Source organism: Ailuropoda melanoleuca, chromosome 9 (genome assembly GCF_002007445.2).
Source record: "Ailuropoda melanoleuca isolate Jingjing chromosome 9, ASM200744v2, whole genome shotgun sequence".
NCBI lineage: Eukaryota > Metazoa > Chordata > Mammalia > Carnivora > Ursidae > Ailuropoda > Ailuropoda melanoleuca.
The window spans coordinates 1,647,415-1,672,088 of NC_048226.1; the positions used below are offsets into that span (position 1 = coordinate 1,647,415).

The following is a 24,674-nucleotide window of genomic DNA, read 5'->3' on the forward strand; positions in this document are numbered from 1 at the left end:
GCTGTGTGCACAGCAGGCATTAGAATCCAGCCGTCTCCTATTAAAGGCTCTAAATCAATCGCAAACATGCCAAACAGTGATTCAGGAATAATTTCTCTTCTGAAAAGGTATTTATATAAAGGAAAAACCCTTGAGACATTTCCAGTAAGATCAGAAACAAGGCAAAAATGCCCACTCTGTACCAGCCTTCAACGTTGTAGGAGATACTAGCCCATCCCACTAGAGAAACCAGAGGCCAACACGTGTCACCAGAAGAAGGAAACAGCCTCCTTTCAATTATACGCTAGCACACCTGCTGAACCCAGTGGGCCAGGGAACAAAGTAACTGAAATAATAGAATGATTCAGTGAAGTGGCACAGCACGATATTAACACACGGAACTTAGTAGTCCTCCTACGTATGAACAGTGAATGGAAGATATGATGGTACGGGAAACCCCATGGACTATAGTCCTCCTACATATGAACAGTGAATGGAAGATATGATGGTACGGGAACCCCACTGACTATAGTAACAGAGATGATTAAAGACTTAGGAGTAATTTTAGTAAGTATGCAAAATACAAGTATATGTGAAGAAAAGTTTTAAACGCTCCTGAAAGACACAAAAGCAGGCTCAAACAAATGGGAAAACATCCCCTGTTCTTGGGGGAGACAACTCAGCATCACAAAGACGTCAGTTATCCTTATTTAATTTATAAATTTAATGTAAACCAAATACGAACACCAGCAAGCTAGTTGATGGAGTTAAATAAGTTGATATTAAAGTTCATGTAAAAAAAAATATATATCTGAGAAGAGCCAAGACAACACTGAAAAACTGGAAGAGAGGAACAGCCCTCGGACAGTGCACCCTACAATAAAGCCTCTATAATTGAAATTGCGTAGTACTGATGTTCATAAACAATGGCCAGTAGGATAGAAGAGAAAGTCCAGAATTAGCTCCAAATGCATGTGGGGATTCATTATATGATAAAGGTGGCCCCTCAGGTCCCTGCACTGTGAACAGACGTGGCCGGGGAGCCGGATAGCCATTCCGAGGAAGATAAGTTAGGTCTGCATCACGCGCCCGACGCAAGAATAGCTTCCCGTGGATTAGGGACCTAAGTGTAAGGAGTGGGGGCGGGAACGTATCAGAGGAAAACACGGGTGAGAACTTGGCGTAGGAAATGGCTCTCTAGGACTCCATAAAAGCGCTTTCTGGTATTTTAATAACAAAGATAATAAAAGAAAAGATTGATAAATCTGACTACATAAAAATAGAAAGTTGTTCAGTCATCATCAGCAAAGTCAGAAGACAGGAGACCAACTAGGAGAACATTCACAGCAAGGACTCGATATCCCTTAATATGTGACGAGCTCTTGAAAATTGAGGGGCAAAGGGCCAAAATCCAACAGGAAATTGGAGAAGAGACAGAACAGACAGTTCACTGAAAGGATAGAAAAATGGTCCGCGTGCACCAGATAATGTCCAAATCCATAATGAGAGAGAAATGCCGATTGAGACGATACTGGAAAAATTAAACAGTGTGCGGCCTATTCTGGCCAAGACTGCGGGGCAGCAGGCGTCTCGGACACTGTTGTTGGGAAGGCAAATCGGTACGCCCCTTCTGGGGGAAATTCGGCAACACTTGGCACAGCTACATCTGTGCTTGCGTGGCAGCCCGGCAGTCCCGCTTCCGGGAGAGGTGTTCTTCTGGCCGAATCTGCAGGTACGCTTCCTACCACTGGGGAATACACGCGCAGCATGAGAAACACCCGGATGTTCGTACACACGGAAGAGGCAGAATGAGCCCTGGCAGTCTGCGTCCCGCGGCACTGCCAGTGGTCGGGGTGCGTTCCAGGACACGCTGTTAAGTGGAATAAGCTGGGCCCCAGAGAGCCTCCAGGGCACAGAGCCCTTCATAGGAGAAAGGGGAGAAGGTAAGAAGATACACAAATACATGCTCATTTGTGCAAAAATACAGCAAGGACAAAGCAGACACTTCAGGGATTGGTTACCTATGGGGGTGGACGGGGCAGTGTGGGTGCGGACGGAGGGACAGCGCCCTGGCTCCTAGAACCAGCCGCTTGACGGTCTGTGGCGATGGGCTGTCGCCCTGCTTGTGTGGTTCTGTCCGTGGGAACCTTTGGTGTGACCCGTGTGAAAGTATTTGTGCGAGGTGTTGAGCAGTGTGAAAGATGCTTGCTTCCCTACGACTGTTACAGCCGACTGCAGCCACTCACGAACCTGGCACCGTGAGCGACCCTACGCCATGCCCTACTGCACAGAGCAGAAGACTTTTTCCTGACCAAAGAACATGGAGGATTGTTTTAACCAAGTCCTGCCCACCAGGGCACTGGTTTTCTTTTCTTTCTTTTTTTTTTTTTAAAGACTATTTTTAAGTGATCTCTACCCCCGACGTGGGACTCGAACTCACAACCCTGAGATCAAGAGGCCAGGCTCCACCAACTGAGCCAGCCCCCATAGAGCACTGGTTTCCAGTGCTCAGTAACCATCCCGTTTCTCCTTTCTAGCCCTTATAGGGGAAAGATTTACGTAACCGGAAATGCCCACTTACACTTCGTACTGAGAATTCCTTTATAGCTCAGTGTTTTGGCCAAATTTTGCAAACGTGTAAATGAATAATGGGCATTTCATCTTCCTTGAGTTCCTCTGCACCGTGCACGGATACCAATGCTATGGCCCCCGTGAAGTCATCCCAGGTGCCAGGCAGGGGCGGGAGCCAGGCAGGAGCGGGCACCGGCTGACTCACTGGCTGCTGACCAGACCTGAGTGGTCCTCAAGGATCTGTGTTTCGGGTTGCACACCTAAAATCCTGGGCACACTTGCCCCTTTGCCACCCACCTTGGGCACGTGGCTGACGCTGTTTTTTCTCATTCCAGGAATGACCATCCCCGAGGAGGACGCCGAGGTGGGACAGGGCAGCAAGTACTGCCTGGTGGCCATCGGAAGACTCCAGGTGAGGGGGGGCCACGGCTTTCTGCGGGTTCAGAGCAGGGCTCGTGATTCCAGGGAGCAAGCACACAGCTTTGCCCTTTCCGACCCCCATGTGCCCAGTGTTCTCTGGTTTCCAGTCCCTCTGGGCAGGGGTGAGGCTGAATCTGGGAGCACACAGGGAGACGTGCAGTGGAGTTCTTGCCGCGTGGAGGGCCTCTGCCCCCACGGCAGCTGCCCGATGGCCTTGAACGCTCCCCTGAGTCCTCAGGATGAAGCTCTCACTCCTCCAGCCTCACCCCTCCCATCCCCCTCATGCTTGATTCCCAAGCCCCTGCATGCCTTTCCTGCAGACCCAGCAAGCACCTCCCCTTCTCGGTGGGCCCCACGGGCTGTTTCTGCTGCCTGGTGTTCCCTGCACCCCTTCTTCCCCTCCCAGAACTTCTCCTTCCACTTCTAGTTAGGCGTCTTCCAAGATCCGGCTGAAGAGACGCCTTTATCCGCTTCATCAAAATCAGTCATTCCCTCTTCCCTGCCCTCCTGGCGATGAGCTCACACGTTCACTGTCCTTCTTTATAGTCTGTCGTCTTAGTGGAGGGCATGTCCCTATCCTGGACATCCTCCTCTGAAAAGCCATGTGGGGAACGTGGCTTATTAATCTTGTGAAAATTGAACGTGCCACATAACGTCCGTAAAGCCCACTGGCTCCATGTCTGGCACACACAGTAGCCGCTCAATGGGCAGGATGCCTCCCTCCCCTTGTGGCACTGCCAGTCCTTCCCCTGCTGATGGCGGGGGACCCAGCAGACGCAGCTCGGAGGATGCTAGCCTGTCGTGCTCCTGGGTCCTAGGTCCTACCACCTTCAGACAAACTAGCGGTTTTATTTGCACATGATAAGCATTGCTTATTCCTTACAGGTGGGGGAAGAAAGGACACTTGGGTACATTCACTCCACAAATGTATACTTTCCAAATATTTTGATCAGTTCCTTAGACTCCTCAGTAAGGGGAGAGTGGGAGAAGGGAAGGGTGTTAACATTCCGGAGCACCTGCGACGTGCCTGGCATCGTGCTGGGGTTTGGCACGTGGGATCTCAGCCCACCCTATGAGATTACAGAGTTCGTTATTCTCTTGCCTGTTGAGGACACGGGGGTCAGCAATGTAAGGTGGCCATTGCTACAGTAAGTGGAAGGCGTGGCCAGGGTGCTTGGAACATTTGGGGCTCGGTGCACTAACGACACGGAAGGCTCTGTGAAATTGACGCCACGTGGATCCCTCCCACCGTCTGCCTCTCTTGCCGTCCCCGTCTGTCTCCGTCAGAACCACCTCAGTGTGGACGTCCCTTTCCAGGTGACCAGCTCTCCTGTGTGCATGGACATGAGCGGGGTGTCGGTGCCCACGGAGTTCTTATCTCGGCATAACTCTGATGGGATCATCACGTTCGTGGACCCGAGGTGCATCAGCGTGATTGGCTACCAGCCCCAGGTGGGTGGTCCTGAGCTCATGGCAGTTGGCTAGACATTTAACTTTACTTAAAATGCGCTTCTCTCTCTCATTTGTTCGAGATCCAGGAGAATGACAGTGTAGGGGATGTGGCATAAAAATCCAGATTCCTGCCCAGAGAGAGTCATGACCTTCCATAGCAAGAAAGACATTGCATGCCACGCCACTGCTTAAAATTAACTGTTCAGTTTTTGCCCTAGGCCTCCTGTCTGTCTCCCTGATTGTTCACAAACCAGAGTTAAGACGCTCTCTGTGAACGGGGCTCTCAGATCAGTTAACTTAGATGAACGCCAAACAGTACAGCTCCTTCTAGCAAACTTAAAAAACAGTATTAATGTGAAAGAGTCTGAAACGTTTTGAGGAAACATGTTCACTTAATTTTGCCTAATCCCTTGTTTCTCAGATGTTTTTGGAACCTTCTATAGGGGCATATTTTCAGGTCTTTGTTCCAGATCTTTTTTAAAAAAGTCAGCGTCATAAGAAACACAAAAAGGCAGGAGAAATTAATCTAGATTAAAATAAACCAAAGAGAGGGGCACCTTTTGGCTCAGTCAGTTAAGCATCTGCCTTCACCTCAGGTCATGATCCCAGGGTCCTGGGATCAAGCCCCGTGTCGGGCTCTCTGCTCAGTGGGGAGCCTGCTTCTCCCTCTCCCTGTGCCTGCTGTACCCCTGTCCGTGCTTTTTCTCTCTCTCTCTGTCAAATAAATTAATAAAAATCTTTAAAAAATAATAAACCAAAGAGAGAAGAACCACAGTACGCAGTGTGAGAACCTTCAGTGGGTCCTGGGGCTGAAGACAGGTAGCCAGGAAAGACATTTAGGAGATAATCGAGGAAATGTTAATATGTGTGGAATATCAGGTGATTTTATCAAACAATTACTGATTTTTTAGGTGTAATATGGCATATTGGGGTTTTGGACGATGCCATTTTTTTGAGATACACACTTCAGGGACAGGTGTCCTGCTGTCTGCTACTTTCAGATGATTCAGTAAGAGCTTTTTCAGTGTGTGTGTGTGTGTAGATACGAAAGATATTTGTGTATACTTTCATAGTTTTCATTTATATATATTTATATTTATGTACGAAAGAAAGAAAAACTCAGATGGGACAGTCTAGGTAAAGGATAATCAGGTGTTTATCACATAATTCTTTTAACTTTCCCATAGATTCAGATTTCTTCCAAAATAAAAAACATTTAAAAAAAGAAAGGAAGGAAAAGATCTCTGTTCTGAGGAACAAAATCTGGGATGCGTTGATGTGGGCATTTGAAGTACGTGTGTTATTTTAGAACTAGACACAATCCGGGGGTGCTGGCTGGCTCAGAAGAGCACGTGGCTCTTGATCTCGGGGTGGTGAGTTCAAGCCCCATGTTGGGCTAGAGACTACTTTACTAAATTAAAAAAAAAAAAAAAGGACCTAGAAACAGTCCAAATTGAACGATTGGAACCATTCGTATAATTCTACATTTCCAGATTCATGTGAACTTGAGGTTCTTGGAAGGAGCAAGGGGGGAAATTAATCAGTTTCCAAAGTCACCATAACGTCGGCTGGCAGAGTGTTTCCAGATCCATTTACCTGCCTGCACCTTCCATGAGCANAGATTCATGTGAACTTGAGGTTCTTGGAAGGAGCAAGGGGGGAAATTAATCAGTTTCCAAAGTCACCATAACCTCGGCTGGCAGAGTGTTTCCAGATCTGCACCTTCCATGAGCGTTGAGATGCTTCTCGGCGTACAGACGAGACTGCCTTCCCGCGGTCCGTGTCGGCTCCCGCGGGAGCCATTGCAGGCTTGGGCTCCAGTCAGTGGACTCGTTTCCATCCTTCGCTGCCTAAGACACACCCAGCTGGACCCCTTTCCTGTCCCACGTGTGGAGCTGCCTTGTGACGGTTTATCTGATTCTGGTTGGTTTTGTCCTGGGCTCGTGCAAGGTGCTTTGAGTAAGAAATAGACGAGCGAAGGTCAGGACGGTTACCGGACGGTCCCAGCGTCTGTCCGGCCACGAGCGCGTCCGTTTCCACATTTCAGTGGTTCCAGTTTCATCGGCAGGCACGTCTATCCTCGTGCTGTCGTTTACTTTGTTTTTATGGTTATTAAAATACGCTTATTACAGTTTGCCTCTTGAAGGCAAACCAAAATAAAACCACATTCTGAAGGTGCTGACCCAGCGCCCCGGTGAGATTAGCACGGGCAGGAGCGCCCCGGAGGCAGGCAGGCAGGGCACAGGCCAGCTCCAGCATCGCCCCAGGGCCATCCTGCGTCCACGCTCCCCCGAGGATGGGGAGCTAAGGGACGGGGGGTGAAGGGGACGCAAGAGCACTGCTGTCCAACAGCGACGGCTCCGTGATGGGAAGCAGTGTCGCGGGTTCTCACGGCTTGTCTCTTTCTTCAGGATCTTCTGGGAAAGGACATTTTGGAATTCTGCCACTCTGAGGATCAGAGCCACCTGCGTGAGAGCTTCCAGCAGGTAGAACCCGGGGGCCTGGGCAGGTGGCCGGCAGGATGCACAGGCGGGCTGCAAGGGGCTCCCCAAGGCATCCGGCGGGGACCCTGCCGCGAGGGGCTCCCAGCGGAGTGGGGAGGGCAGACCCATCAGGAAGTCGTGCCTGTGTCTGGACGAGGGGCGGGCGATGGAAAGGTTAATGGTGCAGGCAGGAGGCAGGAAGAGTCTCCCAGGGAGGGAACCGTTGGGACGGGATGAGCCGGCCCCCATGACAGAACGTTCCAGACTGATGGCCGGCGCGCGGAGACGCAGAAGAACTTGGCCTGTTAGGGAGTTAGCGCAGCCCCTTAGGCTGGAGTGGTACTCCCCGCCGGGCAGGGAGGAGGGGGCCCGCGGTGGAGGCTGCTGAGGCCACACGGAGGAGTCGGAGCGCTCCCCGTGTCATTTACGGGAGGGCTCCTCCGAGGACCGGAAGCTGAGCAGTGTTTCTGAAAGACGGTTTGGTAGCATGGGTACGTGGAGAGCAACTGCGGGAAACCCTTGGGACAAGGGGCACCGGGGGGGCTGTTTGGATTGTCCAGGGTGGAGGTGACGGGTGGGGTGGGGAGGGGCGGCCTGAGGGGACCGTTGTGGGCTTGCTCTGGGCGGAGACAGCGAAGGGGCGCCTGGGAGGGAGGTCGCCCATCACTGCGTCATTCAGCGTCACCCCCGTCACCACCGTGACCCGCCGGTGCCGAGCGCCTACTATGTCGTGCTCGGGCACCACAGACACCTCGGTGTGCACCACGTGCTTGTCCTGCGGGGGCACCACCATCGTCATGTCATGTCCTCTTATCCCCTGAAGGCACGTGCAGCCGGGCCCTTCTCCCTCTGCTCCTTCCTGCCGACCTCAGCCGGGCCACCCCTGCTCTCATTTTCAACAGCATGACAGGGTCCTTGCCGGGCTCCCTGCTTGACTCTCACGTGCTCCACGCCACTCAGGAGACGTGAATTAGGCTTTGCCACATCTTTGTTTAAACGTGCCGGTGGCTTCCCAGTGCCCCTGGAATCCGATCCAAGCTCTGTACCACGGCTGCAAGCTCAGGGTGACCCTTGCCCCACGTGTCTTATCCTCACTCGTTCACAGCTCCTGGTCGCATGGGTCTTCTGGTGCCTTGAACACATCACCCTGTTTCCCACCTCAGGGCCTTTGCATGTGTTCCCTCTGGACTAGAATGCAGTCCCATCACTCTTCCAGGACTGACATCTTCTTGTGGATCAGGTTTTAACTCCTGTCATCTCAGAGATGCCGTCAACGGCCACGCCAGCGAAGAAAGCCCCCCCATTCTCCTTCTCAGCCTCTGGTTTTTCCTGCACAACTGTTGGAGTTTGTAATTGTTCTGTTTGTCCACTGATATCCTTTTCTCCCCCATCCTCTCTACTGAAACTTCAGCTCCCTGTGGGCAGCTCGTCTGTGCTTTTCACCACCATGCCCACCGCCGAGTGTGACGCTTGCTCGTGGTCAGTGGCTCTTACTAAAATGGTCTGAATGAACGGTGACCCGTAGCAAGTGACTTTCATTCTGGAAAAACGTGAACTGAGAACGGTTAAGCATGGCCAGAGTGCATCTTTCACATCTTTGCAAATGTGCGGAGATTATCCTAGACATTGGCCTGGGTCAGTTTCCCTTCCCTGGATCTGCGGAAACGAAGGTCCAGCAGCGATGGGCCTCCTCACATGGTTAGTGACCAGCCCGACCCCTTGTCCCACACGATCTCAGGTTAATCCTCAGCCCACACCATCTGTTGTCAGCCCCACTCTTCACGCTGGACTCCAGGACGCAGTTTCGGTCGCCTGCCCTGAGTCCCACAGCAGGGTGGTAACAGCGAGGGCTGGAGCTGCCCCCTTCCAGCACGTTCTCCTGTCACCGCGCTCACAGACCTCTCCGTTGGACATCACGCCGAGGTTTTACCCTGCTGACGCCATTGGAAGCTGGGTGATTTGGGACAGAAACAGGAGGAATGTAACACCAGACCCCACACGGCACCCCCTCACGGACCTCTCACCCGGGGTCGGCCACCTCACTGCAGGCAGGAAGTGAAGCCAGAGCCGTGCCTGAGAGCCAGCGGCCCCATGGTCACAGAACTCAGCAGGCCGGGGCTGGGCGGCCACGGGGACATCCTGGAGCACCGGCCTCGGCCTCTCGAGTGTGTTCTTTGGGCCCCAGCCACTGGCGGCTGGGCTCGGGGACGAATGTTGATAAAGGGAAGTGGCTTATTTTTGCAGAAGCACGGAGGGGGCTGTGTCAGCTCGGAGTCAGCCTTGGAACTCTCTGGATTTAAACCAAAGCAACTGAATGGCCTGGACGTGAGACCCTTAGAGTGCCATCTAGTTCCTGAAGAATTTGAGTTTGGTGGGTGGCCTGTGCCCATGCAGGGGCCAGGAAACCCGAGTCTGCCCCTGGCTCTGCTCTCGGACCCTCGCCGGCTTACAGTTTACCCGGCAGCCAGGTGGAAGACTGGGACCCAGCGACCCAGGCCTGGAGCAGGGTTCCACTGCCCCCTCTGCTCTCCCCTTGCGTGCCCTCTGCAGGGCAGCTGTGTTCATGAAGTGCGGTGCTGGCTGGCCTTGGTGGTCTCCTGGCATCTGAATTCGGCACGATGGAGGGACCCTGGGGCGGCCCTGCCCCCTCATCCCTCCCTGGGCCTCTGGCCTCTGCCAGGCCCCGGGTTCCCACACGTGGAGCACGTGCCTCCTGCCAGGGAGCTTTGCTCGTTGACCACGTACCCACCTACCCAGCTTCCAAGGAGTTCCCAGCCCCGCCTCCCTCAGGAACCCTCTCTGGTCCCCTCGTCGTCCTGGTGGCCCTATGCCTCTTGATTGTGTGGTTCTGAGCTGGGACTCGGCCTGCTCTCTCTGGGTTCCTCCTCAGCCGAAGGAGTTCATGGAGACAGTGCGCCGTGGGTCAGGGAGATCCGGGACCCCGTCCTGCCTCGGGCACGGCTTAGTCAGGAGACATCAGCAGCATATTTAACTCCTTTGGGGCTCAGATTCCAGATGCACACGGTGCCGTTGGGAGGCCCACACGAGGTGACCCGCGGGCACGCTTAGCTGGGCACCGGGCCCCTGGGAGGCTGTGGGGCTGCCGCTCCCTCCCGCTGCTCCTTCTCCAGCCTAGGGCCCAGCTTTGCACACAGGCGGCACCTTGGCAAGTGTCTGTTGCACGGAGCTAAAGAATGTCCCGCCATCGCAGGCGTCCGCGGAGGAGAAACGCTTTGTGGGCTGCTGCTTCAGCAAGCAAGGACGCGGGTCTCGGAGCATGCCAGCGGCTGCCAGTTTTCCATGTTTTGTCCCGCGGGACCCCCTCAGAATGCCGAGCTCAGGGGCACGCAGCCTTGACCCCTGGCCCTGTGGGGAAAGAGCCAGCTTCCTGCTGGGAACACATACCTGCCGACAGGCCGCGACCCCTGAGCTTCCGGGGGTTTCCTTCCATCTGGGCTCCCCAGGGGTGGTGCAGAAGAAGGGTGGGTGCCCAGGCTGCATCCGCCCAGCGCATGGGGCCGGCAGACCTGTCAAGGACGTTCAGAATATGTGCTTCAGGTGCCTGCTCCCTGCCAAGCTCGGGGCTGAGGATGGAGGGGTGGGACTCAGGTGACCGAGAGGTCCCTCCCTGTCCCTGTCCCCTGGATGTCTGTAGACATCCAGCCAGAAATAAACTACAAGTAGGGGAGTTAAGGAGGAGGGACTGGGCCTTCCCTGACCCTGGGGCCAGGTCCCTGTTCTTATCTCTGATCACACTCTGGGCTCATGGTCAAGCCAGCCCGGCTGCCCTGGGCCCAGAGCCTTCTCTGTCCTGACCAACCCCAGGATCTGAGGTACACAGGCCTGTGGAGAGGAGCACCCCATCTTGCTTTGTCCTGGGGGTATATTCACTCCCAAGCCTAGGCCCACCTGCCAGCCATTCATAGCCTCTCCTGTTTCTGCTGCAGCCACGAGAGCTGCCGGCCAAGTGTACCTCCTACATCTGTACGTGCACGCCCCCTTCTGCACCTGTGCGCACCATGCGCGCCCCCTTCTGCACCTGTGCGTGCACCATGCATGCCCCCTTCTGCACCTGTGTGTGCACGCCCCCTTCTGCACCTGTGCGTGCACCATGCATGCCCCCTTCTGCACCTGTGTGTGCACCATGCATGCCCCCTTTTGCACCTGTGTGTGCACGCCCCCTTCTGCACCTGTGTATGCATGTCCACGGCTCCATGTCTGCCTGTGCAGGGACTGTACGTGTCTACAGGGAACACAAGAGCCGGCAAAACACACTTGTGGTTTGGAAGTAAGACCTTGGTTCCTTCCCAGCTTTTCCCGCAGAGTCGTCTAATCTTGGGCAGCTTATTTCATTTCTCTAAGACTTGGTATTAAACCTCTGTAAATAGTAAAACCCACCTTCACCAATGACGATGTGCATCGGGAAACCGTTTGAAACCATGCTGCGGCATAAACGTGACAGTAGACTTGCACGCACAGATAACGTGTACGGATTTATCCTTTCTCCCTTGATCCAGTTAGCAGTGGTAAACGGGGGTTAAGGATGTTTTAGCGCGAGGTGTGAAGCAACAAATCCAGTGCTACAATGTATCTAGACACCCAGCCGAGAGGGAAGCGCTGGGCCTGCAGAGCGTCGTGACCCGATTTGAAAAACCTCAGAGGTCCTGATATCAAACGGGCATTGCAGAGAGTGGGGCAGAGTGCGGGGTCCGCTCCAAAGAAGGAGAAGCCCCCTCCAGCCCAGCCGCGCCCCCTCGCCGTCTTTACCACGAGCCCCGTTCTGAGCCCTGCCCGGCGCCTCTCCCTCCTCCTGCCTCCCACTGACTTCTTTCCTTCTGCACGTTTCCACAGGTGGTGAAGCTGAAGGGCCAGGTGCTGTCGGTCATGTACCGGCTCCGCACCAAGAACCGGGAGTGGATGCTGATCCGCACGAGCAGCTTCACGTTCCAGAACCCCTATTCGGACGAGATTGAGTACGTCATCTGCACCAACACCAATGTCAAGTACGTGGTCCCCCCACCTCCGCCGCCAGGTCTGGGCGTCTTTCCTGAGCCCAGGGCTGGAACCCTTTCTCCCACAGGCTCCGGCTCCCCTGCAGCTGGCGGTGCAGGTGTCCTGCTCCCCAGGCCTCGCTGTGCCCCTGGCACGTGGAGCCCAGCAGGGATGAGCCGGGTGCCCTCTGGCTGCCTGGCATGCCGCCTGCTGGGTCCTGATTTCTTGGCCCTTTGGACGCAGGGCCGGGGAGTGAGGCTGGGGCTCTGGCGGCTCTGGGGCCGGGGCTGGGGGTGGCACCGCAGGGACACATGGTTTCCCTGCTGCCCGGTCATCCATACGTTCCTGCTGCTCCGGGTCCTGCGGTCCCAGAATTGCCGCCGGCTTCACCCTGTGTCCACATATGTTGGCACATGGACCCAGCTCCAGGCTTGACCCCTGCTTCCTGTGACCTTGAGTTGTGTGTCGTGTTATTTCTCAGCGCTCACTTTCCCATCTGCGCAATGGGGTGGTAATACCTCTCCCGTGGGGTTGCTGTGAGGCTTGAGGTCAGTCTCCCAGCGACAGGCAGTTCATGCCTCGTCCCTGGATTTATTATCAAGGAAATGCAAGGCCAGAGAACCAGTGTGAACAAAGGCAAAATGATGTCCAAGCCTATGTGAGCCAGTGTCGGGGACCCCGCAGCCTGCCAGGGCGTGAGATGAGCAACCATCACAGAACTGTCCCTCTGGGCCCACTCTGGTCAGTGGCACTGCTGTCCTGATTTTCCCAGACCCAGCTCTGACCTGGTGGGGTCTGTTCCCACCCCGCCCCTTCCCCTCCTCATCTGACAACCGTCCTGGTGATGACGCCCCAGGCAGTGACTGTAGCCTACTGGCTTGCTCAGGGCTCTGGCCCCATTATGTCTCCCAGCTCCCTGCATTGGGCTGTTCCCCTCGGGGCGCGCCCAGCAGTGGCCTCCTTCCCGGGCAGTCCCGCCCTGTGTCTCAGCTTCAGCCCTGCTCCTGGCCCACAAGGCCTGGAGCTGGACGGGCTGGTCCACCCACGCAGGGCCCCCTCAGGGCGGCTGACTTGGGTTTCAGTGCTGGCCCCCGCTGGACGCGTCACTGTGTTGCCAAGGTTCAGTTGCCTGGTCTGGAAACTGGGGCGAAGAACAGCCTTGTGCCGCAGACCCTGCACGTAGACGGTGCGTGCAAAGCAGTGTGCGGGGCGGCAGGCCAGAGCCGGCCCTGGCGGGTGGGGCCTGCCGCAGTTGGTAGGGATCGTGTTGATGCGCGGAGTGCCCCTGCCGCCGTGTCCCGGCGCGGCCCTCTCAGGCTGCCCGCCACCCGCTTTAGGTGCCTGAGATGCACTGCCCTGCTTGCTTCCTCAAGCTCCAGGCCGATCGTCCTGCCTCCTCCTGTTGGAGGGAGTGAGGGAGTGAGGGTCTCTGCGCCCGCCCCCCTGCTGTCCTCCCTCCAGAGCCGACCGGGCCCTCCCAGCACATCCTCCGTTTCCCGTGGGCCATGCTCCTTGTCCAGGCCCTGCCACGGGCTCCTCCTGAGACCCTGACGTAGGCACTGGCTTCCTGAACATGGAAGACCCCGGTCTCCCTGCCAGCCCTCTGTCGGCCCCGCCTTGGCTGTCCATCTCCTCGTCACCCCTCACAGCCCAGCCTTGTCCCCCCACTGTGCTAACTTGCTTTCCCAGCCGCCGTAGGGACCGGGCAGCTCATTCTCACTGGTCATTGCCCCAGACGGTGTGACACCTCCTGTCCCTCTGTTACTTCTCCCCTGGCCTTTCCGGCGCTCCGGTTCTTCTAATTCCGTCTTCAGCCACGACCTTGGTTCTGGAAGAGCAGGATGGCGTGGGAGTCGGAGATCCAGGCATGTGCAGAAACGGCACTGCTTCTGTCCCCGTGCCTGATCTCGCAGCTGCGGGGTAAACGCGGTTCGGTGGAAGGCCTGTTACTTCCCCAGCTCCCCCGGCGTGGGGAGGAGGCTCCTGCCTCCGAGCGCGAGAGGCGACCACAGTCCCAGGCCCGTTTCCCTCCCAGGCTCTCGGAGGCTGGGGTGGCTGTGCGCTCACCGCTGGGGGGCAGCCGGTGCGGCCATGGGAGCCCAGGGGGAGGAGAAGCCCGCGTGGTTTGCTCAGCGTCTGCTCACGCTGTCCCTGAACCTCCTGTCCTGCTGCCTCTGCAGCCACACCGGCCGCCATCAGTCACGCAGACGGGCAGGCCTGTCGGGCATGCAGGGCCCTGGACGCTGTTCTAGAACCTTCACTCTTCTGATGCCAACACACTGGCTGGGGTCAGTGAGAGCTGTCTTGTCTTCGATGCAGCCCCTGTCGCCCATCCGCCCTGCCGCCTCGCGTCCCCCTCCCACAGCTGTGCGCTGCCGGGTGTGTGCTGCCTGGCTTGCGGGGGCTGAGGGCTGTCCCCTCCGGGCGACAAGAGGAGTGTTGGGTGCCATGGGGACAGCCTGCACCCTGCTCTCAGACCCGAGGCTGGCCCCTCGGCGAATCGGCTCTGCGGCATGTTGGGGCCGCCCCTGTGTGGTTCGGACCAGCTCCTGGCCGGGCTCCTGGCAGAGTCCTCTAGATTCGGGTCAGACAGCGGGCTGAAGCTCCCCTTCCTGGGGTTTGGTTTTGCTTACTTTTCACCGTTCCTCGCTCACGCCCATGTTTGTGCAAGCGTCACCTATCCGAGTCGGGTGCTGTCATTGACTCGATGCAGCGGGTGCTCACTGGGTGTCGCGGGAGGACGCGGGCCTGTGGCAGGGTCCAGACATGCCCGGTGGCCTGCCGCCAGGGAGGGGCCGTGTCCCCGGAAGGCTCCGGTGCCCTGGAGAGCGCGAGGAGGCAGAGGGACAGACAGACGCGTGCTGTGAGGACGCAAGGAGGCAGAGAACGAACACATCTGCCCGCGGTCTCTGAGACAGCCTCTCCGCAGGTAACACTGCTCCGGAGCCCGGAAGGACAGGAGGGACCCTCGTCCCTAGGGCGCTCATCACGGACGCCTGGCTTTCTTCTCTGAGGCAGGCAGCACGGAGCGAATGGGGTGCGTCCCCGCATGTGTCTCAGGACAGTTGCTCGTGGCAGCTTTTTGGGGTCAGAAGGGATGAGAACGCCCCTCGGGACGACTTACAGCAGAGGCCTGACGGCCTCCCGGTCAGAAAGGCCCTCCCGGCTGGCAGTGGCGGAGATGTTCGCTGTGGGCAGCAGAGGGCAGTGACGACCAGGATGCGAGCCCTCCGGGCCTCTGCACACGGGAGGCTGGGCTCTGCCAGCAGCAGGCAGCCCCGCTGTGGGAAGGGCCCTGCGTGCTCGGCATTCGTGTTCAGGGCAAGAACTTGAGCTGAGCTGCCATCAGTCAGGAGCGTCCAGAAGAAATTCCTGGAGAAGGGAGTGTGTGATGGTGAGCATTTGTGCGAAGCTACGGAGAGGAAGGCCTCTGTCACCCATGATGTTGGCACGGGGAAATGGCCAGAAGAGCAGAAAGCACAGACTTGGATCTTGCCCACTGCTCGCACGACCGTTGTCTGTGCCGTGTCCATGCTCGGGGCCGACTGTGTCTTGTGGTGATGCGGCCTGGGCTGCCCTGAGAGGGAGTTGTCTGGCGTTTCTCTCCGATGGTCCCCGTCCCGCCTCCTCTTCGGCGGGGATCTGAAGCTGTCCCTCCGCGTGTCCGGACGTGCTGTTCCAAAGCCACCATCGGTCTTCATGACCACAGCTGCTTTTGTGCTGGTGTGTGCGCTTCCTTAGGCCTCCACCAGGCCCGGTCCCGCCGGCATCCCTCCTCGGAGCCGTCCGTCCCCACGCACTCAGGGAGAGCCCGCCCTGTCCAGCCCCTAGACTGTGGGAGGCAGGAGCCTGGGAGTGGGCAGAGAGAGCGAGATGACCCTCATCTCTGCAGACTTAGGGCCAGGGAGGGGCCGACGGTCCCGGTCACCAAGCCCTAGCCTGGCACTTGCCCAGCGTCCCGCCCTGCCGTGCACCTGCAGCAGACAACCTGGCAGAGAACAGGGCCCCACAGCTTCTGTCTGGGAGTCTCTCTGGCCCATCTCCTCCTTCCCTGCCTCTTCCCCAGAGCCTTGCTGAGACCTCTGCCCTGTCTCGGGATCCTCCACCCTCTTCCCTGACCTGCTCCCCCTGCCTTCCGTCCGGCCCCCTCTGAGCAGCGCACGTGGCCCCAGGAGCCATCTCGGTCACACACACTCCCGCTGCTGCTCCATGAAATAGACTCCAAACCCTGGACGGGCATTCGGAGTCCTCCCGATGGGCGTGCAGACAGCTGTCAGTCAGCCGTGCGTATTATTAGCCTCACTCTGGTCCGCTGAGCTTGGGGAGCCCCAGATGCCTCCTTGCCGATCCCGGTTCTCTCAGAGGTGCGATCAGTGCCTTCTGAACGCCCGCCTCCTGGCCAGTCACCNGGTCCGCTGAGCTTGGGGAGCCCCAGATGCCTCCTTGCCGATCCCGGTTCTCTCAGAGGTGCGATCAGTGCCGCTTCTGAACGCCCGCCTCCTGGCCAGTCACGCACTTACTCAGGCTGAGTGAGACCCTCTGTCACGGGAGCGTCAGACATCACTGACGGCATCTGCCAGCCTCCTGACGTCCCTAGTGCAGGGAGGCCACGCAGACAGCAAGCCCGGGCCTGACACATCTGGTATCAGATCACCAGTGGACGGGGGGCGGGCAGCGTTTTGCTGCGTCCGGCCCGGTCCCACACACGTGCTGTCAGTCAGAGTTCTGAGCAGCCACATTTCTCCCGCTCTGGAATTTGCAAGCACACCAAGGTTTATTTTTAATCCGTGGCTGTGAAATGTCCAAGGAACCTCCTCAGGCCTCTTCCCAGGACGGGTGGCCCGCGAGTCAGCACAACCTCCATGGTGTGCGGCTGTGGGCGCGGTGACCGAAGTCTGCAGAATGGGGTGGCCATGTCCGGACCACAGGGGGAGTGCGGTCAGGCCCCTGGGGACCTGCCGGCCACGCCAGAGACCCTGTTTCTGACATCCCCTTGGAAGGAGCTTCCTCGGGCCCAGAAGAGGACAGAATGGACAGGAAGCTCCCACCCGGATGCCTCTGGCCCTTACTGACACCCTCGCGCACCGTGGGAGTGCAGGCCCTTCCTCCCTGTAGCGCAGACCACACCAGGGCACCCGGTACACAGCCCACGGGTGGTCTTGCCCACTCCCCGATGGTCTGTGCTCCGGCTGGACACGGGCTGGGCCACAGGCAGGAGTGGCCGGAATTCCCTGGACAAGCACTGGTGGGCTGACGCTTGGGCTCTGGGAAAGTTGTGGAAGGAAGAGAAGGGCATTCACTGCTCTGACCCCACAAAAAAACCAAAGCACAGCTTGGCCGTCCCGCCCGCTGGCCCACGATGGTCCTTTTTATGTCGTGGGACCGAGTGCGGGTCTCTAGCACAGACACTGCCTGAACCCTGCGTGCACCATCCCGGGCTCATCTTCGGGATTCTGATCCTTGCCTCTTGCATCTGTGAAATGGGAAGGCTGCAGAGGTAGGACGGTGCAGGCAGGGTGCCGCCCCGAGGTCTGCACTCTTGTCTCGGGGTCCCGTGAGCGAGCGATGGTGGGACCCTTGGGGTGTAAACAAAATAGCAAAGTAAGAATAGGAAAATGTGGAAAATTATGATTTTTCTACAGATCATATATTCTTTTTACATTTTTTGAATTAGCAATTTAAAAAATTCTTTTTAGTGCCCGTGTCCTGGTGTTGCAGGTGCTCGTGCTGACTGCCTGGGGGGCAGTCCCGTGTTTTCTGGCTCACCTTTCCTCTGGGCTCTCGCACCCAGGTCAGGAGACAGGTTGTGTGTTCTGCACCCTGGCTCTGAATGCAACACACTGCCCTTCTTGCCGACTGTCTGTCCTCCCTGGACGCTGTCCGTGCCATGAGGGCTCTGACCACGTGGGTCTGGATGCCTCATCCTCTCCCCAGGCTCTAACACTGAGCCTGATATAGACAAGTCAGTACGCTTCCCAGGACAGATGGCCCGTCCGGGCTTAGATCTAAATACACCGGTCAGCGGTCCCCCAGAAGGGTTCTCTTCGAAGAGGTCTTCCCTGGGGGGGACACATACGCCAGGGGCCAACATGAAGGGAACAGGGGGTGGGGGGGAGTGAATGGTGTCCAGACTGTCCATCTCTCTGGCTGCTGGGAAGAAGAGTTCAGGGACAGAATTCAGCTTATTTTGTGTTTCTCAGGCGGCAGGATCGGAATTCGGAATGGGAGTGATAGGAAGGTAGATTTGGGCTGTTTTGGGTGCAGATTTTTCATGATCGCCTCCGTCTACAGATGGAGTGGGCTGCCTCGGGAAGCACAAGCTCCCCAGCAGAGGAGGGAAGCAGAGACTGGCCAGTGGCCCGTGCGGTCACTGTCTTGGGTGGGGGGCTGTGGACCAGACAGCCCGCACGTGGGCCTGGACAGCCTAGCTGTGCTCCGTCTGCTCCGCCCGCCAGCCTGGGGGGCGTGTGGATGTCTGCAATCCAATGTTAACCTTTGTGGGCGGGACGGCGTGCGCCCCCTTCTCAGGCTGCCAGCTGTCCGGCCAGTGGAGGGACTGGCTGGGGGCAGTGGGGTAAGAGTTTGGGGACCCCCTCACCCCAAGATAGCAGGGGCTGCATCTGCCACTGAGGCCAGGCTCCTGGCCGGCCATCTCTCCCACGGTCTCCTCACTGGTCCACACAGTGGCTAGCCCAGGGCCTCCTCCCCTCCAGTGCGGTGTCCCTTACGCTGTGAAGTATCCACCAAGCCCTCTTCAGAACAGCGCCCCTTTTCTGCAGACCCCCAGCATCTCTGGGCCTCGGTGTGCTCCTTTGTAAAGGGGCTTCAGAAAATACCCACATGGGTTTTCAGCTCCCTTTGTGAGCCCAGCGAGGGTTGCTGTGAATGCAAACCCTTAGCAGGGGCCCGGGGCAAGTGCACAGAGGACACAGGTGTCCTTCCTGCTGGCTTTCTGCAGTTGGCAGCTCCCCCTTGGCCAGACCACACGGCCTCCTCCCGAGCGGGACCCCCCAGGTCCTCCCGCGGCCCCGGGGTCTGCTGATCCAGGCTTCAGGTATCCAGAGCCGTGCTCACAGGGGCCCCTCTGCGGGGATNCGGGGTCTGCTGATCCAGGCTTCAGGTATCCAGAGTCGTGCTCACAGGGGCCCCTCTGCGGGGCCGCTCATCTGACTGGTCTGCCTCCTGCAGTGATTTCTGGGCTCACTGGCAGACTTTCCTTCTCTGCACCTTCCCCTGGTACCTCTGGCCCCCAGCAAAGGGGATGGCATCTTTGAGGGGTTCCTCCCCTCCAAGGGCTCCTGCTGCTTCCCTGCTCAGAGCACAGGGCAGGCGTGGGGGAAACGACCTGCACCTCCAAGATGTTCAGAAGGGAGCCATGGAGATTGTCCTGGCTTTAAAACGCAGTGATGACAGATAAGGAAAATCCTGCCAGTTAATGCACACACGGAAGAGATGTTCTGCCTTCCAAATTTTGTTCACCACGTAGGCCGTGTGCTGCTCGTGGCCATAGTCACGGTGTGCAGAACGTTTTGTCCTAAACTTTTCCACGTGCTCTGGTAACTACGGCTCTGCCGTAGTGTCTGCAGGCGGTCCTCGCAGCAGCCGCCGTAGGACAGCAGGGACTGTGCACTCAGTGAATCCACAGACACGTTCACTCAGTCACTGCCGTCCGCCAGCTCTGCACAGACGGCTCTCGTCTCCGAGTTCCCTGCACACGTCCCAGCAGCGGGACGACTCCTGGAGGCTGTGGATGTGTCCGCAGGACCTAACAGGGACCGTCAGGAAGGCTGATTCCACGCACACTTTCCCGGTGGAGTGTGACCTTTAGGCAGCAAGCCACCATGTAAACGCAGTTTTACCAGCGCGGTGGGTGAAGAACGGCTCTTCAGGTTTGTTCTGATCGGCACTCATTTCCAGTATTCCAATAGTGAAAATGCTTCCCTACACCCGCTGATTACGTGCGTACCCATATTATATGTTTACACGTGTGCGTGTTTATGCTTGAACAGTCTGTGTCCTCTCCGTGGACTCCTGGGCTTGCGGGGGGGTGATTTTGGTTGATAATTTGCTGATCGTTGTTCGCCTCTCATTCTTGTTGGTATTTAGACTTGAAAGCGACGCTGTCATCCCGCCCCCATTTTACGCTCTGAGCTGTAGGGCTCACTGTCCCTTGGAAGCAACTCGGTTCCATATTCTAAAACATAAAGCGGCCCTTTCCTGTAAGGAGGCTTTTTCTGTCCCAAAAGGACACAGCCCGGGAGCGCGGAGTGCCGAGCGAGGATCAGGGTGTTGGGTCAGGTCCCAGCTCCGTTAGGTCATGACCGTTGGTGGGCAGGCCCTTGGGCAGCCTCTCGGAACCTTTCACATGGGGGTGAAGTAACGCTGCGGGAGTCCAGAGTAGGGCTAGACGAGGTCCCGCAGCCCCCTTCCAGCTTACCGGTCAGCACTCACTGAAGCCTCCTGCGTCGATCTGAATTTTGCCTTAACATTTTTTTTTAACTGCATAAAATGCAATCATAAACCAGAATTTATTTCCTCAGTGTTGGCAGCCTAAACTTAAAGTACAGAGCTCGGAGTCTTGATTTGGGACATTAAAAAACAATCATAAAATAAAATAAATAAAAACTGAAAACGTTTGGAGGTCCGTCGGGTGTCACCCGCACCCTCTGGGCTCGGGGCAGGTCCTGGTCCGGCCCTGTGGCCGCCGTGTCTGCTCTTGTGACTCTTGACTTCTGGTTCCCCAGGCAGCTCCAGCAGCAGCAGGCGGAGCTGGAAGTACACCAGCGGGATGGCTTGTCGTCCTACGACTTATCACAGGTGAACTTCTAGAAGTGTCTCCTGCCCAAGGGACTGGGGACTGCAGTCGACCTTTAGCTTAACTCCCAACCCCCCAGCCCGGCAGGTGCTACTGCTCCGTCCAGCCACTTAGCACAGAGACTTCAGTCCCCTGGGGTCTCCTGTGACCCTTCCTGAGAGCTGGGCCATGAAGGGAGCAGGACCCGTGAAGCCCGGATGGCAGGCTGTGGCCAGTCCGGAGAGTGTCAGGGGCTAACAGTAGCTTCCTGGACTCTGAACCCTAGTCCTCACAAACTAGGAAGCCGACGGAAGCAGCTCCGAACCCCGTCAGCTCTCCGCTTCTTCCCAGCCGTCTGTCCTGCCTTTGGTCCAGTCCCTCTCTGCCCCCACCCCTGCTCTTGCCCTGTGTCCCCACTCTGCCTGGGCCGCCTCCCTCCCTTCTCCCTTCTCCTTAGTCCCCTCCTCTTCCCTTCTGCCTTTCCTGCTCCTGCTGTGTCCGAGAGCTGGCCGGTGAGGGAAACCGCAAGGGGTCTATCTCCTACGCTAGACTTAATGTTCACGTCTCCTGAGTTTTAGAGTACGCTGATTATCATTTATCTTTCTGTAAGTATTCAGTGTGACTCCGTCCGTGGTCCCTTCTGTGACCTCCAGCTCACACCTCCACCCTGACTATCCTTGTCCTCCAACAGAAAATCACCCCCCCACCTGTAAAACCGTCCAGCCTGAAATGTCAGTGAGACCAGAGGGAGGGGACCCAACGAAGGTGAGGCTGGAAGCCCATGTTCTATGTATCACACGTGGGGTGTGGCTGTGTTTTAATGTGCAAACAGGTTCCCGTCCCCAACCTGCCAGCCGGCGTTCACGAGGCCGGGAAGTCCGTGGAAAAGGCAGATGCCATCTTCTCCCAGGAGAGGGACCCCCGGTTCGCCGAAATGTTTGCGGGGATCAGTGCATGTAAGTTTCCTGACGGTGCCCTGGCTTGGAGGGTGTGGGGGCGGGGGCTGCGGCCAGGCCATCAGAGATACCCCCCTGCAGGGAGAGGCCCCCGCGGGCTGGGTTTTCAGTGTGCAAGAGCACCCAGTGCCAGAGTCCCAGCGGAGCCTCGCCTCCTGCTTGTCTGTTCCCTGGGGCCCTGAACCGCATGCTTTCTGCATTCGAGGGTTGGGAATGAATGGCGCGTGGATGCCCAGAATTCACTTGGTCACGGTCGTCCGGTGGCCTGCCTACGTCAGTGGAGAAAATGGTGCATTCTAGGTCAAGCTGTCCCATGAAGCCCGTGTGTAGCTGCCCCTTCCAGCCTGTTTACCACTAAGATTAGCAAAATATACAACTGGAAAGGTCTGTATTATTTCAGACTTCAGCAGGAGGATTCCGTTTTCTGGTGGTCAAGGAATTTCTGCAAGACACAGTGTTTGGGATCCGTTAAGGGGAGAAGCAGCTGACCCGCCCGAAGGCAGCGTGGAGACACTCGTCTACAGGACTGAGGGGCTGGGGACAGATGGAGGATCAAATCTCAGCCCTCCTGGAAGCACGTGTGGTGCAGACACGGCCGTCATTCCCTCTATGCTGCAGGCCAACTGCTAAGGAAACGAGGAAGGTCCCCTCACTGCCTCCCATGACAACAGTGCGTGCCGACCCATGTGGCACAGTGACCTGTTGGCCCTCGGACATGCCACCCACCTCCACCAGTGGCTCTCGAGTCAGCAGAGAAGAGAGCAAATGGTAGCGAGTCTAAAAGGCTTCTCCCCTCCGAGAGGCCTGAAGGTTTGACCAGACCGCAAAGCCTTTCTGGGAAATCCACGGGAAGTTGGAATGTGACAGACAGACACGCCTTCCCATAAAGATGACAAAGTAGTGGGAGAACCGACAAACAAGGAAAACAGGAGAGCCACACGGGTCCACAACCAGGCTGTGCTCGCACGCAGGAGCCGCATTCTCAGACACGCGCCATCTCAGACCGCCCGGGAGCGCGGCCTGCCCCAGACTGGCCTTGTTTGCAGGATGAACCAAAACACAGAACGCGGGAGAGGAAGTGATGGGTGGAGAATCCGGAGTGTGGAGGACGTCCCGAAGAACACCAAGGATCAAGGTGCAAAACACTGAAGATACAAAAGATCTGGAAAAACCAGAACCGAATCAATTCGGCGAAGACCCGGGCGCATCTTGGGTTAAGGGTCACAAACAGAAATGTCTCATTGGCACGTGTGGTTTTTTTCCTCTGACATTTTTAGAGTTCCAGTGTGTTTAAAAATAACCACTCTTGAAAGGAGGGAAAAGAAGAGAAGGAAGGAAGTGTCGCTTCCAAGAAAAGACGAGGACATTTTTAGCAAATTGCAAAATACTCGGAAGGAAAAGTGAAATAGTAAGAAAACATGAATGTCATGAGCGATAGAATCAGTCGGTGTTCAAGGACTCCTGACTGGTAACTCCCGGATCCCATGCTGCCAAAATATGCCATGTCCCAGACCGCACACGTGACACCGTGGGGCCGGAGGGGTGGAGGCCCCGGTGCCCGCGGACGCCGGAAGAAACATAGTGCTGTCTGAGCGCTGTGGGCAAAGAGGGCTGTTTTACGCAGATACGAGCAGTGACCTAACGTGAGGGTTTGTGTGCCATGAGCACTGGAACGTGGGAAAGAATAATTAGCAATACAAGAGAATCCTGATAAAGCCAAATTGCAGTGGGAGATCTCAACGTGCATTTCTTCACCTGCAACAAATCCAGGAGATCACAGTCGTCAAATGAAGAAAGATATGGAAGATCAGACCATAAAATCAAGAGTCTCCATCTATGTAATTTTGTCCCCTACGAATGTCCTGTAGCAGTTAGGGAAAAATGTGCTTCTCATTTACCCAAACCACCAAAACCCCAAAATACATAAGAAAAAAATAGCTTACATTAAGCGAACAGTCACGAGAAGTCCCCGGGGCACCTTTCTCCTGACACCTTGAGCTGCATCTTCTGTACAAGACTCAGGCCTGTGGACCGTGTCAGAAATGCACACGCAAGAGTCCAAGCCCCTTCCATCCTCCAGGATTTTCCACTGGGCGCCCTGTCATTGCAACAAAGGAAATGCCCCGGGAAAACCGCTCAGGGCTTCAGTGTACCAAAACGTCACGGAGGTGGTTTGCATGCTTGGGAGATTCGGCCCGTGGCCGCTGAAGCCTGCCCCCTGGCCCCAAGACCCGAGCCTGAGTGTCCACCAGCCACTGCTCATGTCCACCCAGTGGGGATCCCACCCCAAGCCAGAGATGGGTACAGGCGAGGGGTCTGTCTAGGCACAAAATAATTGCCACACAACTTTGACGTCCTTTATTCCAGAATCTTGTTGCGGGTGGGGTGTCAGGGGTTGGGGGAGCAACAGGTGTAGGAGTTTTGAGATTGTAGGGAAGTGAGAGGCTCTGTAACAAACATGTCCAAGGCCACCCCCCGACCGTAGGGCAGAGCTGGGCTCTGAGCGCCAGAGCCGGTCCTCCAAACCACTGCTCCGTGCTTCCTCCACGGGGTTGGAAGGAGTGGGTAAAGTCGTGTCTGAGGAAGAACTTCCATTGGTTCTCTCCATCTTGCCAACGCTTGGAAAGGGTCCGCCTTGCGGTGCGTTTGGCCTGGCCTAGGTGCCGGAGGACAGCCCGGTGCCCTCCTGTGCGGAGAAGGCCCCGGGAGACGGAGCGCGCGGAGGCAAGGGCAGAGCAGGTGCACGTGGACGGGCGCCAGCATGTGTCATCCTGCATGGGGACGCCCAGCCCTGCACCTGCGCCCCGGCTGTCTTCCCCATGGTCTGGAGGGCGGGAAGCCCTTGAACGTGACCCTTGCTATGCTCTTCCTAGCGGAGAAGAAGATGCTGAGCTCGGCATCTGCGGCAGGAACACAGCAGATCTACTCCCAGGGAAGCCCGTTCCCCCCCGGACACTCTGGGAAGGCCTTCAGGTACATGCCGGCCAGGGGGCCAGGGGGCGGGAGGACACCCCTCTCCAGGGAAGC

At 57.0% G+C, this 24,674-nt stretch overlaps 1 protein-coding gene and 1 long non-coding RNA gene across 11 annotated transcripts in view; both read left to right on the forward strand.

Moving 5' to 3' along the window:
- ARNT2 (aryl hydrocarbon receptor nuclear translocator 2) overlaps positions 1-24,674 on the forward strand; it is a 210,038-nt gene that overhangs the window by 165,972 nt on the left and 19,392 nt on the right. For all 10 annotated transcript variants that reach the window (XR_004627635.1, XM_019799513.2, XM_034667791.1 and 7 more), the window contains exons 9-15: positions 2,886-2,962; positions 4,288-4,422; positions 6,834-6,908; positions 11,757-11,908; positions 20,642-20,714; positions 21,524-21,647; positions 24,521-24,620. Coding sequence is in view for 9 of the 10 variants with exons in the window: in XM_019799513.2 (XP_019655072.1) it covers positions 2,886-2,962; positions 4,288-4,422; positions 6,834-6,908; positions 11,757-11,908; positions 20,642-20,714; positions 21,524-21,647; positions 24,521-24,620 (736 nt within the window). In the remaining variant the exon portion in view is untranslated. The remainder of the gene's footprint in view (positions 1-2,885; positions 2,963-4,287; positions 4,423-6,833; positions 6,909-11,756; positions 11,909-20,641; positions 20,715-21,523; positions 21,648-24,520; positions 24,621-24,674) is intronic.
- Positions 11,918-20,634, forward strand: LOC117803697. The gene is made up of 3 exons (XR_004627643.1): positions 11,918-16,261; positions 16,365-18,951; positions 19,018-20,634. It is a non-coding gene; the product is annotated as an uncharacterized LOC117803697 (long non-coding RNA).